This window comes from Octopus bimaculoides, chromosome 22, assembly GCF_046866305.1.
Source record: "Octopus bimaculoides isolate indiv1 chromosome 22, ASM4686630v1, whole genome shotgun sequence".
NCBI classification, from domain to species: Eukaryota; Metazoa; Mollusca; class Cephalopoda; order Octopoda; family Octopodidae; genus Octopus; species Octopus bimaculoides.
Window position 1 is genome coordinate 33,900,296 of NC_142949.1, and position 13,060 is coordinate 33,913,355.

The 13,060-nt window shown below is 37.3% G+C and overlaps 1 protein-coding gene across 1 annotated transcript in view; it reads left to right on the forward strand.

Moving 5' to 3' along the window:
* Positions 1 to 13,060, forward strand: part of LOC106879696 (protein unc-13 homolog B) — a gene marked incomplete in the record, with an annotated part of 200,335 nt that overhangs the window by 169,811 nt on the left and 17,464 nt on the right. The window contains 9 exon segments of the mRNA XM_089339545.1: positions 647 to 715; positions 1,079 to 1,168; positions 4,297 to 4,547; positions 7,580 to 7,665; positions 8,662 to 8,788; positions 9,729 to 9,825; positions 11,061 to 11,204; positions 11,514 to 11,591; positions 12,431 to 12,508. Coding sequence (XP_089195671.1) covers positions 647 to 715; positions 1,079 to 1,168; positions 4,297 to 4,547; positions 7,580 to 7,665; positions 8,662 to 8,788; positions 9,729 to 9,825; positions 11,061 to 11,204; positions 11,514 to 11,591; positions 12,431 to 12,508 — 1,020 coding nt within the window.

The window sequence follows — 13,060 nt, forward strand, 5'->3', positions numbered from 1 at the left end:
GGCTCTGTAGTACAAATGTCTTGTAGTAAAGATTGTTTGCCAACATAACATGGCAGTCCTTGACTGCCATGTTATGTTGGCAAACAATCTTTACTCCAAAGTACTGTTGCTGAATATCTCTCGTTGTGAGATTTACAAATAGTAATTTTCTAATTTACAAATGTCTTGTTTTTATAAGTTTTGAATTAAAATCTTCCACCAATCTTTAGTCACAATTTATGTTCCTAACACTAGTTTAATGATAACTAAGTTATTTTACTAAATTTTTTGTTATATTTAAAATTAATTGAAAGAAACACAGAGCATTTCAACAGAAATATGGTAACAAAAGGGTTAAAATATATAATAGAGAAACAATTCTTAACCCTTTTGATAACAACCTGCCTCTGGCACTGTGGTACAAATGTCTTGTTTTCATAAGTTTTGAATTAAAATAACACTCACTGACCAAAGACAAAAAGAAAATTAAAATTTTGTGACTCAGTGTTATCTTTGAATTGGATGCAGGCATAGCTGTTTGGTTAAGAAGTTCACTTTACAATCATGTGGTTCCAAGTTCAATACCACTGCATAGTAGTCTTTTTTTTTTTCAACAACATCTTAATATTTCAATTTGTTGTATTTTGTCGATATTTTTCTATTTCAGAAAGAAAAATTTGTAAAATTATTGGACCAATTACACAACTCACTTCGAATAGATTTATCCATGTATAGGGTAAGGATGATAAATATATATATCTTTAACCATCTGCATAGTAGTCTGTTTACACAAACACCAGGCTTAAACAAAAATGAATAAATAAAACAAGGTCAATTCATCCAACTAAAACTAAAAGATTTTCAGGGCTGTACTCCAGCATGGCCGCAAATTTCATGACTGAAGAAAGTCAAAGATGAGATACTGCCAACTAGATTTAGCCTTGTAAAATATATTCATTGCTCTGTCTGTGTGTGTGTGTGTGTGTGTGTGTGTGTGTGTGTGTGTGTGTGTGTGTGTGTGTTCATTTATATTTTCGCTAGAAAACTAGAAAATATTTCCTGTACTGTTTTTACTATAAACTCTTTTACTTTATTTCAGAATAATTTCCCTGCTTCTGACCCAGCGAGATTACAAGATCTAAAATCTACAGTCGACTTGCTCACAAGTATAACATTTTTTAGAATGAAAGTAAGAATACCATTCTTCAGTTTTTTTTTTTTTCTTTTTTCCCTCTTATCTTCATTTCCCTTATTATTTACATAATCTTCCAAAATAATTCTTCATACTTCTTCTTTTATCCATTCTCTCAGTCTTACTTTCTTACAAATGGCTTTCTTTAATTTTGTTCTTTTCTTAAATATCTTTTCATAATTCTTCAGTTTCCTCTGCATCTTCACTAAAAACCATTTGTTTTCATTCCACTTGCACGATATATTCGTGCAAGGCAAGTAAAGCTGTTCTATGACTACCATTATTGTTGTTATATACATACATACATACATACATACATACATATATATGTATGAGTATATATATATATATATGAGTGTGTCTTTTTTCTGACTTATGGACTTCTAGATGACATATATATATATATATATATATATATATGGAGAGAGAGAGAGAGAGAGAGAGATTAAAACAGAAATGAAAAGGCCAATTGTTTGGCAAGGACATTTAATTTAGACATATAATAAAAAAGTATACATAGTCTCTAATAGATGTTTCTAGAATATGCAATCTATTGGAACATCATGCTGAACATCTCGCCAAATGGTTTGCCTCTTCGTTTCTGTCTTAATCTATACCTAGCTGCTCAAGGAGAAGCCACTTCTAGCCTCTTCAGAAAGGCAGTCTCCACATCACATGTTCAACCGCTGTTCAAATCTGAGTTTTAGTGGCATACCATATTGAGCACTGAAGTTTGAGTTAGCCTGACAGAACTCCTCATATACTCCCCCCCCCCCCACACACACACACATATGGCAAGCTGGCAAAATTGTGCTGGGGTCAATTCATTCAACTAAAATTCTTCAAGGCAGTACCCCAGTATGGCCGCAATCCAATTACTGAAACAAGCAAAGGATAAAAGGTGTGTGTGTGTGTATTATAATGCTTAGCAACCCCTGAGTTTGATAGGTAGATTGACAGATAGATAAGCAGACAGACAGACAGATGTATAGACATAAAAAAAGATATTAATTTTTTTTACATCAAACATTTATTCTTTGTTAAATAAAGTGAAAATGATAACAGATTTTTTTTTTTTTTTCTTTTTCCTTGCATGTTAATAATTTAGTTGTAGATTTAAACACCTTCAAGTAGGACATTGAGTTGCTTAGCAACTCCTTTTCAAGGCTATCGTTGATAAGATAGAAGCATATTTACATGACATGGGTTGTTGTTGAATAATTGATAGGTTCCTAAGCTTGGCTCATGGACATGCTGTCTCTTCGCCATCTTTTGTAAAGCAACTACAGTGACTTCTGCTTTTCAGAGTTGTCAGGTTTCATGACACCTCCAGACAGAACCACAAGAGTTCCTAGCCTCTAATCTTCTCAGTACCCATATTTTGTTTTTACCAAAGAGGCCCTATGCTCTCTGACTTCCCCCACTGCTCCTTTTTCTCTCTTCCCAGGTTGCTGGCTCTCTAGAATTCCCTCACAAAAGGGGGTGATGAAAAGTTCCTGGCTTTAAGGGTATCACGAAAGGTCAGACTGGAGGTACAACCTCCTGAGTTCTTTTACAGGGCTTAGAAAAACTGAAGGACCACTGCAATAAGTGTGTGAATCTGAGAAGGGAATATGTTGAATAAAATCATAATTAACTGACCTTCCTGAATTATCTTTTACCCAAAGCCAGGAACTTTAAACATCACCACACACACACACACACACACACACACACACACACACAGGGGTGCTGAAAAGTTCACTGAGCTGTATTCAGTGTTTCTGATTCCCATGTCTTCAGGTTTGTCTGGCAGGCTTTTAAGTTGGTCTTTAGAGTGTGAAAGCACCACTACAATGTCTGCAAATCCCAAATAGGTCTGAATTCCACATGAAGCAACACAGTAAAACATCAAGCTCAGAACACAGTGCAACTATGTCCTGTTGTGAGCTTTAAATTTTGTAAGAGTTGGTAAAAATGTGTTAGAACATGTAGGTCAACTTCTGAAGTTTCCAACCAAGTTGGCTGAAGAATTGCTGCCTCATATTCCTGCTGTTTTAGCAGCAGAGTCTCCTGTTACTCCTGGAATACCTGAAGTTTTCTGAGTTACTTAAAATGTCAGGTAAAGTTATTGAATTGCATGAGTCATCAATTACAGTCAATTCTCTGCTGTGTCCTACTGTTGGTCTCTCCCAGTTCATCTGAAGCACTGGCTGGTCCCGAAGTTCATAGGTCAAGTTGTAGATATCAACCACCCTCCAGGTTTAACAATTACGTGTGTGCAAAACACTTTTTTATGGTTGGCAGTGTGGTACAAGAATAGGAAAGTAGGGGAAACAACTCCAGTGTTAGTATTTTTTTTTTTTTTGTTCATTGCTTTCACAGATTCCCACGACTTTCTGTCACCACCCAAATCCTTTATTATGATTTTGAATTGGAAACTTGAATCATAATGAATCTTTCATTAGTTGATTACACAATCATGGACGCAACCCCTATAGGTACATTGCAGTTACTCTCTTGATAGAACTTGGTGACCCTTACTGTTGATCTTTTAGAATTCCTCCACTCAGCATCAATGCAAGCAGCACCATTGGCTCAGTGGAGCTCTTCCACTGCCATTTTATAATCTGCCATGCTGCAATCCCATGACTTTGTAGTGTCTCTGGCAAGGTGGTTAAATGTGTGCTATGCCTTGCTAAAGGGCAGCCCTTAACTATGCAGGGCATGGTTGTCACTCCATGAAGTATTTTCAAAATACTCACATACCCCAGTGTTAGTTTACTTGCTTTCCAGAAGAGAAATGTATGAAAGGTGCTGGGAACCGACAGTGGGAGCTGTCTTCAAATGAGATTAAAGGGAAACAAGAAGCTCCCATGTGCAGCCTTTGCATTGAAACCAATTTAAGAATAGAACAATTGATGTTGTTGTTGTTGTCCAAGAAACTAGTAATCCAGCCATGTACAACCACTTCTTCCTCCTTGGACAAGTTGGCTTGCTCAGCTGGTCCAAGGTTTCTCAGCTGGTCCAAGGTTTCTCAGCTTTCTCACTTGGCTCTTGGAGCCGTTTTGGCGTCAGGAGGCCACGTTTTGCAACAATATATCAATAACTGACTTGTCCATCTTTTTTTTTTTTTCTTCCACCAGGTCCAAGAACTAACAAGTCCTCCTCGAGCAAGCACTGTTGTGAAAGATTGTGTCATAGCATGCATGAAATCAACGTATAAATTCATCTTCGACAACTGCTATGTACTCTACCAACGAGAGTTTCAAGACGCTACCGAAAGCAAAGATGAGGTCGAAGGTCATAAGTCTATGGAGTTTTGGCACAAGCTGATCGCTCTCACCGTTTCCGTAATTGAAGAAGACAAAAACAGTTATACCCCTGTATTAAACCAGTAAGCTGTCAAAGTTAATTTTGCTCTATTTTTTGTTGTAACCATCATCGTCGTCCTTCTTCTTCTTCTTCTTCTTCTTCTTCTTCTTCTTCTTCTTCTTCTTCTTCTTCTTCCCCTTCTTCTTCCCCTTCTTCTTCCTCTTCCTCCTCCTCTCCTTTGTCTTTACCAGCTCTGTTGAGCCAGTAATCAAAGGCTTTCCAGTAATGGCCCTCTCATCTGTTTCTACTGATACATAAATGCTACATTGAGCAGTAAGTCTTTAATTAAAAAAAAAAAATTAATAAATAACTAAAATAATAACAAATGATAATATGTTGTGGTTTGAAGAAGTTTGCCTGCTTTTTCTAGCTGATGGAACGACCATGTCAGAGGCTTCCTCATTTTTGTTGTTATTTTATATTAGCATAAATTGTGTGCGTGTCAGCCTCCAGCACCAAACGCTCCCATCATCAAAACAGGCTCATTGTCCAGTCAGCCATGTCAAATCATGCATGTCCAAACAGCCACACACATTCATCTCTTTCCAGGAAAACTTGTCTGACTATATATATATATATATATATATATATATATTACATGAGTGCTTGTATATCTGTGTGTGTGTGTGTGTGTGTGTGTGTGTGTGTGGAGGTGCAATGGTTCAGTAGTTAGGGTGGCGGATTCGTGGTCATAGGATTGCGGTTTCGATTCTCAGACTGGGCGTTGTGAGTGTTTATTGAGTGAAAACACCTAAAGCTCCCTGAGGCTCCGGCAGGGGATGGTGGCGAACCCTGCTGTACTCTTTCACCACAACTTTCTCTCACTCTTTCTTCCTGTTTCTGTTGTGCCTGTAATTCAAAGGGCTAGCCTTGTCACACTCTGTGTCAAGCTGAATATCCCCGAGAACTACGTTAAGGGTACATGTGTCTGTGGAGTGCTCAGCCACTTGCACGTTAATTTCACGAGCAGGCTGTTCCGTTGATCGGATCAATTGGAACCCTCATCGTCGTAACCGACGGAGTGCCACCATAAGTATGTGTGTGTATGTGTGTGTGTGTGTATGCCCATGTAACTGCGTGTAAATACTAGTAGCTATGTAGAAGGGAGATAACTCTCCCTCCTCTCTCACTTTTTCTCCCTCCCCCTCTCCCCCTCTCTTTCTCTCTCTAACTGAATGTAATGCAGGTCAACTTAGCCATTCAATAATTAAAGATCAATAAAACGAGCAGGGTGCCTTTGTCCAATGTATGTAAGTAGTAAAAGAATAATAGAATTTATGCGTGTGCATATATGCGTCTATGTGCAGCGCATATAAATATGTGCATAACACACACACACACACACACACACGCACACACGCACACACACGCACACACACACAAACACTTAGAGTTAAAAGAACAATGGAACACATGCTGCTAGGAGAACTGAGAACAGCAGATTGGTTCACGATTCCATTATCATGATAGTCTTCAGAGTTTTTAAGAAAATTTCTTACAACAATAATTTCCAACGCTGTTTTTCGTTATTATTTTCTTATGATTCAGGTTTTCCTGTTAAGTGACGTGTGTGTGTGTGTGTGTGTGTGCGTGTGCGTGTGTGTGTGTGAATGATTTTTGAAGCTTTGATAGAGAGAGAAAAAAATCCATTATTATTATTATTATTATTATTATGTGTTTTAATCATTACTTGCGAAGTGGAGGGTTATGGATTACTGTGGAAAAACACCCACCACTGATAGCAAACGAGAATTATGGCTAGGTGCAGCAATGGCTGTGTGGTAAGAAGCTTGCTTTGTAACCAAGTGGCTTTGGGTTCAGTCTCACTGCAGGCACTGCTAGAGCTCCAAGCAAACCAATACCTGATGTGTGAATTTGGCAGACAAGTTTCTGCCTACCAAATTCACACCATCATCATCATCGTCATCATCATCTAACGTCTGTTGTCCTTGCTGGCAGGGGTTGGATGATTTGACTAGAGCTGGGGTTGCACCAGACTCCGGTCTGATTTGGTATGGTTTCTATGGCTGGATGCCCTTCTTTTAAGGCCGACCACTTCACAGAGTGGATTGGGTGTTTTTTTATGTGGCACCAGCACAGGCAGGATCACCAAGTAATTTTGATTGTGGGGGGGGGGGCGGCATTGGAGGAGGGGATCTTGTGTCAGAGGATGAAAGGTTAGAGTGTGACAGAGAAGCAGAAACAAGTATCTTGCTATAGAGAATCCATAAGTCAGGAAAAATTGCATTCGAATATTTGTCGATAGAATAAATATATTAATTAAAGCGTACAATATTGCATATCCTTTATGGATGATAATACTGTACACTTCGATTAATATATACATATTAATTAAAGGTGGTGCTCCAGCATGGGCACAATCAAATGACTGAAACAAATAAAAGAATATATATATCATCATTATCATCATTATCATCGTTTAACGCCTGCTTTCCATGCTAGCATGGGTTGGACGATTTGACTGAGGACTGGTGAAACCGGATGGCAACACCAGGCGCCAATCCAATTTGGCAGAGTTTCTACGGCTATGTCATCCTCATTGTTTTTACATCCACTTTTTCATGTTGGCATGGGTTAGATGTGAATTATTGAGGTGATTTTATTCTATGGCGGCTGGAAGCACTTCCTGCAGCCCATCTCTTACAAACAAGTTATTTTCCTTTTATTGGCCTTCACGCATCACTGAACTAGAGCATCGTTTGCCGGGTAATGTAAACAGCGTCACAGCTATTTGCACAAAACATGTGTATAAAGATGCATAGAGTCATGCACATGCACATGTGTACATAAATACATGTGTGTGCATGCATGCTTGTCACCAGTCGTTATGTCAACAAGGAAATGTTATCATCACCACTATGTTGTGAAATTTGGCTGTTATTTCTAGCATGTTGGGCAGCCACGTAGAGGCTTGCTTATTGACTCTTGAAATGTATTTCGTGTTTACTTTTGTATTCCCAAAGAATTGTTCTTCAATGATTACAATCAATATTCTCTGATTTTTTTTTTTTTCTTTTTTTAATCTTTTTGCAGATTCCCTCAAGATTTAAATGTTGGACAAGTTAGTGCTGCTAATATGTGGAGTTCCCTGTCACTAGATTTGTGTGAAGCACTGGGGGGTAAGTAACATTTTAAATAAATATAAAACGATTCTACAGTGGTAAAGAGAGCTTTGTAGAAAGAACTGGATTAATTCAATAGCTGTGAGAAAATGAAAAAAAAAAAACAAGTAATTGTTAGATTCTTCACTTCTCATAACAGTTGAGTTTATGGAATTCTTCTACAAACTCTCCAAGGAAAGAATTTATTGTTGCTTGCACAAACCATTATCATTTTCCTGCTGTCCTGGATTCTATGCTTGACAACGTTTCTCGTTTGAATTGTTTGAAAAATTCTATTTCAAGAACTTTTAGTTTAATTAAAATGGAATGGATGGTGTGTTTCTTTTACTTCTGGCAATGCAGTTAGCTGTGATCAAGTTTAAAGTTTAAATATTTAAACCGACCATGTCCACTTCAAATATTCTACCGGTTTTATTTTAAGAGTATTATTTTCATCCTAAGAAGACGGTATGCCATACACACCATACACACCAGGGGTGGGCATCCTTTTCCAAGAAGTGGGCCGCATAAGAAATGGGACATCATCAGGTAGGCTGCGCCTCTAAAAGACACACAAGATAATATCAGTGGTGCATGGTGGTTGGGTGCATTGGATGGGGTATGACAAAATATTTCCATTAACATTCGTGATTAAATTAATGAGCAAGGTTAATATTTATAATGAATTTGCCATTTTTGATGGATGTGGAACACATACCTAGCACACCCGGAACATACACCCCTGGATAATATTTTGTTCTTTTTATGGCAGGGAGGGTGCATGCTATTCAGAATGTCTCCTGGGCCACAGTTTACCCATGACTGCTCTCTACAATAAGGGAAAAGGATGAGCAATAAGCTACATGGTATACAGTAAGGGATTTGACGAACATGTAGGATCCAATTTCATTTAGTTCTGTTTCTCTGTACAATGTTCTTTGTTGTTGTTTCTTTTTGTTTTCTTTTTGTCACGTCTTCTTTCATTGGATAAACTTATGTTTTTTGTGTTAACAGAAGATGAAGCTGAAAAACCATGCAAGAGTTCTGAATATATGAATCTTCACTTTAAAGTGAAATGGTTATACACTAAATATGTTGTTGATGTGCCTCAATATAAGGGAACCGTTCCAGATTACCCAGTGTTAGTATTTTTTGACACTGCTGTCTTTAAATGTCTCGTTTCTTTAACCATTTTGTGACCATGTTTGTACTGGAATATATTGCAACCCCCCACCCTTTGCGTGTGTGTGTTTCAATTCGTTTTGTAAATAATTGAGAGTTTTGAGGCAAAAGTTAGTAAAATAACTTTGTTGTTATTATTAATTTTTTCTGTGACAGAAAATTGGGAAAACTGTTGGAGTGTTGTGGGGAAGACACCTTGTCATCATCATCCTCATCCTCATCATCATCATCATAATTATCATCATCATCATCGTCGTCGTCGTCGTCATCATCATCTAACGTGTTTTCCATGCTGGCATGGGTTGGAGGGTTGGACAAGAGCTGGTAAGCTAGAGGGGGTGCACCAAGCCTCAGTGATCTGTTTTGGGTTAGGGTTTCTATGGCCAGATGCCCTTCCTAATGCCAGCCACTTTACAGGGTGCATTGAGTGCCTTTTACGTGGCACTAACACAGGTGCATTTTACATGGCACCAGCACAGGTGCTCTTTACATGATGTCAGAACAGATGTACTTTTAATTTGGTGACAGCATGGGTGCGTTTTATGTACCCTTCACGTGACACTGGCATGGGTGCTTGACTCCACTTAGCTTGATGTGTCTTCTCAAACACAGTAAATCACCAGGAGTCTCAGTCCCTTGTTATCTCTTCAGTGAAGTGATATTTGTTCCAAATCTCTCCACTCTGAGTTCAAATCCCGCTTAGGTCAACTGTGCCTTTCATTTCATTAAATACCATTGAATATTTTGAACCTGTAATTTCTTTATAAGTTTTTTTTTTTTTTTCTGTTGTATTATGTCTAATTGTTTTTTGGAGGTTTGTTTCCCATTTATTTTAAATGTGATTTTGTACGAAATATATTAAATTGTAATTTTTTTTTTTCTTTCCCCACAAAACATAGGTGGTTTGAGTCTTACGTCATGCAGTGGCTAAATGAAAATGATGTAGTATCTATGGATTACTTACGAGGTGCTTACGAGAGAGACAAAAAAGACGGGGTACGTACGCCAAAAGAAAAATCACACACTTTATACTTGTACTCTACATTTTATTCTTTACATGTGGCTTAGGGGTTAGGGTATTGTATTTCAAAAGGCCAGCTTTGACACATTCTGTGTGATGTTGAATCTTCCTGACAGCTGTGTTAAGGTTACATGTGTCTGTGGAGTGCTAAGCCACTTGCAGGTTTAATTCCATGAGCAGGTTGTTCCGGTTGATCAGATCAACTGGAACCCTCATCATTATAACCGACAGAGTACCAGTGTGGGAGCTGGAGTTATATTTTATAGTAAATATGCATAGTCTGATGCTTACAGTGTTGTGCTCGTGGTCATTAGGTTATGAGTTTATTCCAAGACTGAGCAGCTCCTTGTAGACCTTGAGCAAGTTACTTCATTTCATGTTACTGCAGTTTACTCGAATTAACAATGAGTACCAACTGTAGCTGGAAAATTATACCATATTTGCTGGAATACAAGTCAAGTTTTTCAGTCAAAACTTTACAGTCTAAAAAGGTAGATCAACTTTATACACTAAGATGGATTAGGAGAACCAAAAATTTCATGTGAAAAGCAACAAGATTTGAATATAGAGGGACAATAAAAGATACATACATATCTACATTCATACACACACACACACACACATGGTGGACTCACCTGTCGTAAATGACAAATAGGACTTGTTATTTTCTTGTTGAAGAAGTATGCACAGATGATTAGTTTATGATGGCCACATGTTTGTGCTGTATATTAAGCTCACTCCTGCAATCAAATAGACTTTACCTGTCCAAGTCCATGAAGTGTCTCACGTCTGATGTCAAAGTGATAGCAGAGCAATGGGAAATGAAGTGCTTTGCTCAAGAACACAATGCACAGCCTGGTCCAGGGATCGAAACCATGATCTTGTGATCCTGAGTATAGTATTATAACCGCTTCACCATGTACCTTCACACACGCATGCACACACACACGTGCACACACACACAGTTTTGCACTCTTTACCATTAAATAAAAAAGCCAATAAATAACCATTTTTCTGCATAACAATAATGTAAGTTAAAAACTTTAGCAGTTTTCTTTTTGTATATTTCTTCTCTAAGAATTTTCTCACTTCTCATTTTTAAGATATATTCTTTCGCAAATCTTCAATTTTTATTTTTTTTGTTCTTTCCACTAACGATTTTCATTTTTTTTTTTTCCCCCTAATAAAATTTTCTCAACTTCCTTTTCAGTTCGTCAAAAGTTCTGAACACGCTCTATTCTCAACATCAGTGGTTGATATTTTTACTCAATTGAATCAGTGTTTCGATGTAATTAAAAAATTAGAATGTCCTGATCCAGAAATTGTTAAACATTATATGGCACGTTTTGCTAAAGTAAGTCTTTAAAACTTTGTTTCTTAAATTTACTTTATTTTGTTTCCAATATAAACATAAATGTTGTGAGCTCAGTCACTTATATACCCATTGAAACTGGGTAGCCAGCCCTAGGAGTCCTACCTAGGACTCATGACAGTAATGTCCATGAGTCAATGATGGATTGATTGGAAGAATGACTGCCATCACCTCCATTACCACCGTCACTGGATTTTATTCAAGAATTTCTTTGAACTTTGTTTATTACCAAAATTGATGATAATATTTCTTCATTATTTTTTTAATTGCATTTTTTTTTCCTCCTTTCAGACAATAAATCAAGTTCTCCTGGCATATGCAGCAATCGTACAGAGAGACTTTGAGCAATATACGGGACGCCAAAAAACGGTAAAATAGAATTGGTATGCTTGTATGGCAATGAACATTTTGATGAATCTGTGTGGACCTGTTTACATACATGCATGCATACATACATACATGCATACATACATACATACATACATACATACAATGGACACTGAGCTAGATACACCAGGCTGGAATTTAGTAGACGGAAACTGTGCAGAAACCCTTTGTGTGTGTTTGTTCACGTGTGTCTGCAATTTGTTTATTGGTGTAAACTGCTGTTGCATCCTTTTATGTCAGAAACAAACTGTGACTTAGCATTTCAGTGAATAGAGTTTGATAAAATATGTGCCCAACTGAAGCAAAAACTGGGTTTCTTATGACTGGCACCCTTGGTGATAGTGTGCCATGATGATGCAATTCAGGGACTGAAACACTTTACAGAGTATAGAGTTCAACTGGCTTGATGTTAAATTAACTACTCCACTAATGGAACATACTTCTAAATGTGTGTGTATATATATATATATATATATATATATATATATGTTGTTACTATTATGCAAAAGTGTCGTAAGTCCAAAATGTTGCTTTTTCAGGAAACTATAAAATAGTCTCACCATTTCATAGCAAAATCTTTGTAGTACTCTTCGACAACTTCTGATATCTTGGCATCTGAAGCAGTTGGACATATGATAGTTTGACCAAAAGAACTGGCATTGATTTATTTAACTGCCCCTTTGAAGACAGTGCCCCCAGCTTAGGCATAGTCCAACAACTGAAAGAAAGAAGTCAAAGATAAAAGACCCAGAAATAGATATTTGTCATGTGATAATTCAATCCTGTGGTCTTTTACACTTTTTATGTTTCATGTGTTTCAGGCTTGTATTTTAATGAACAATATCCAACAATTAAGAGTCCAACTTGAGAAAGTGTTTGAGTCAATGGGCGGAGAGAAGGTAAGGACCAAATTTATGAATGTTTTATTCCCCACCCCCTATCCATACCCATCTGTTTTCCCTACTGTATTTTCCAAAAAAAAAATTTAATTTAATAATTTAATGTCTTAATGTTTAACCCTTTTGTTATGGTATTCTGCTGTCACTCTGCAAAGTGTTTGGCATTAGGAATGGCATCCATCTATCAAAGAGCCCTGTCAAAAGCTAACGTTGGGGTTTGTCTCAACCCTGTGGCTCACCGGACCCTGTTAAACTGTCCGTCCCAGGCCAGTATGGAAAACAAACAGTAGATGATGATGATGATGATGGTGGTGGTAGCCGCGATGGTAGCAATGATGATGATGTCTGTTGAAATAATCTCCCTTTGTTTCAATTAATTTTCCAAATAATGAAAAATTTAGAAAAGTAATTTTTGCTTGGAACATAAATTAGCATGACATTTTAATGCTGGGTTTTAATTTAGTTCGCTTTAAATTTTTTGTTAACATATTTCTGCCGAAATACGCTGCCTCTGTTCCAATTAATTTCGAAGCTAATGAAGAATTTACTGAA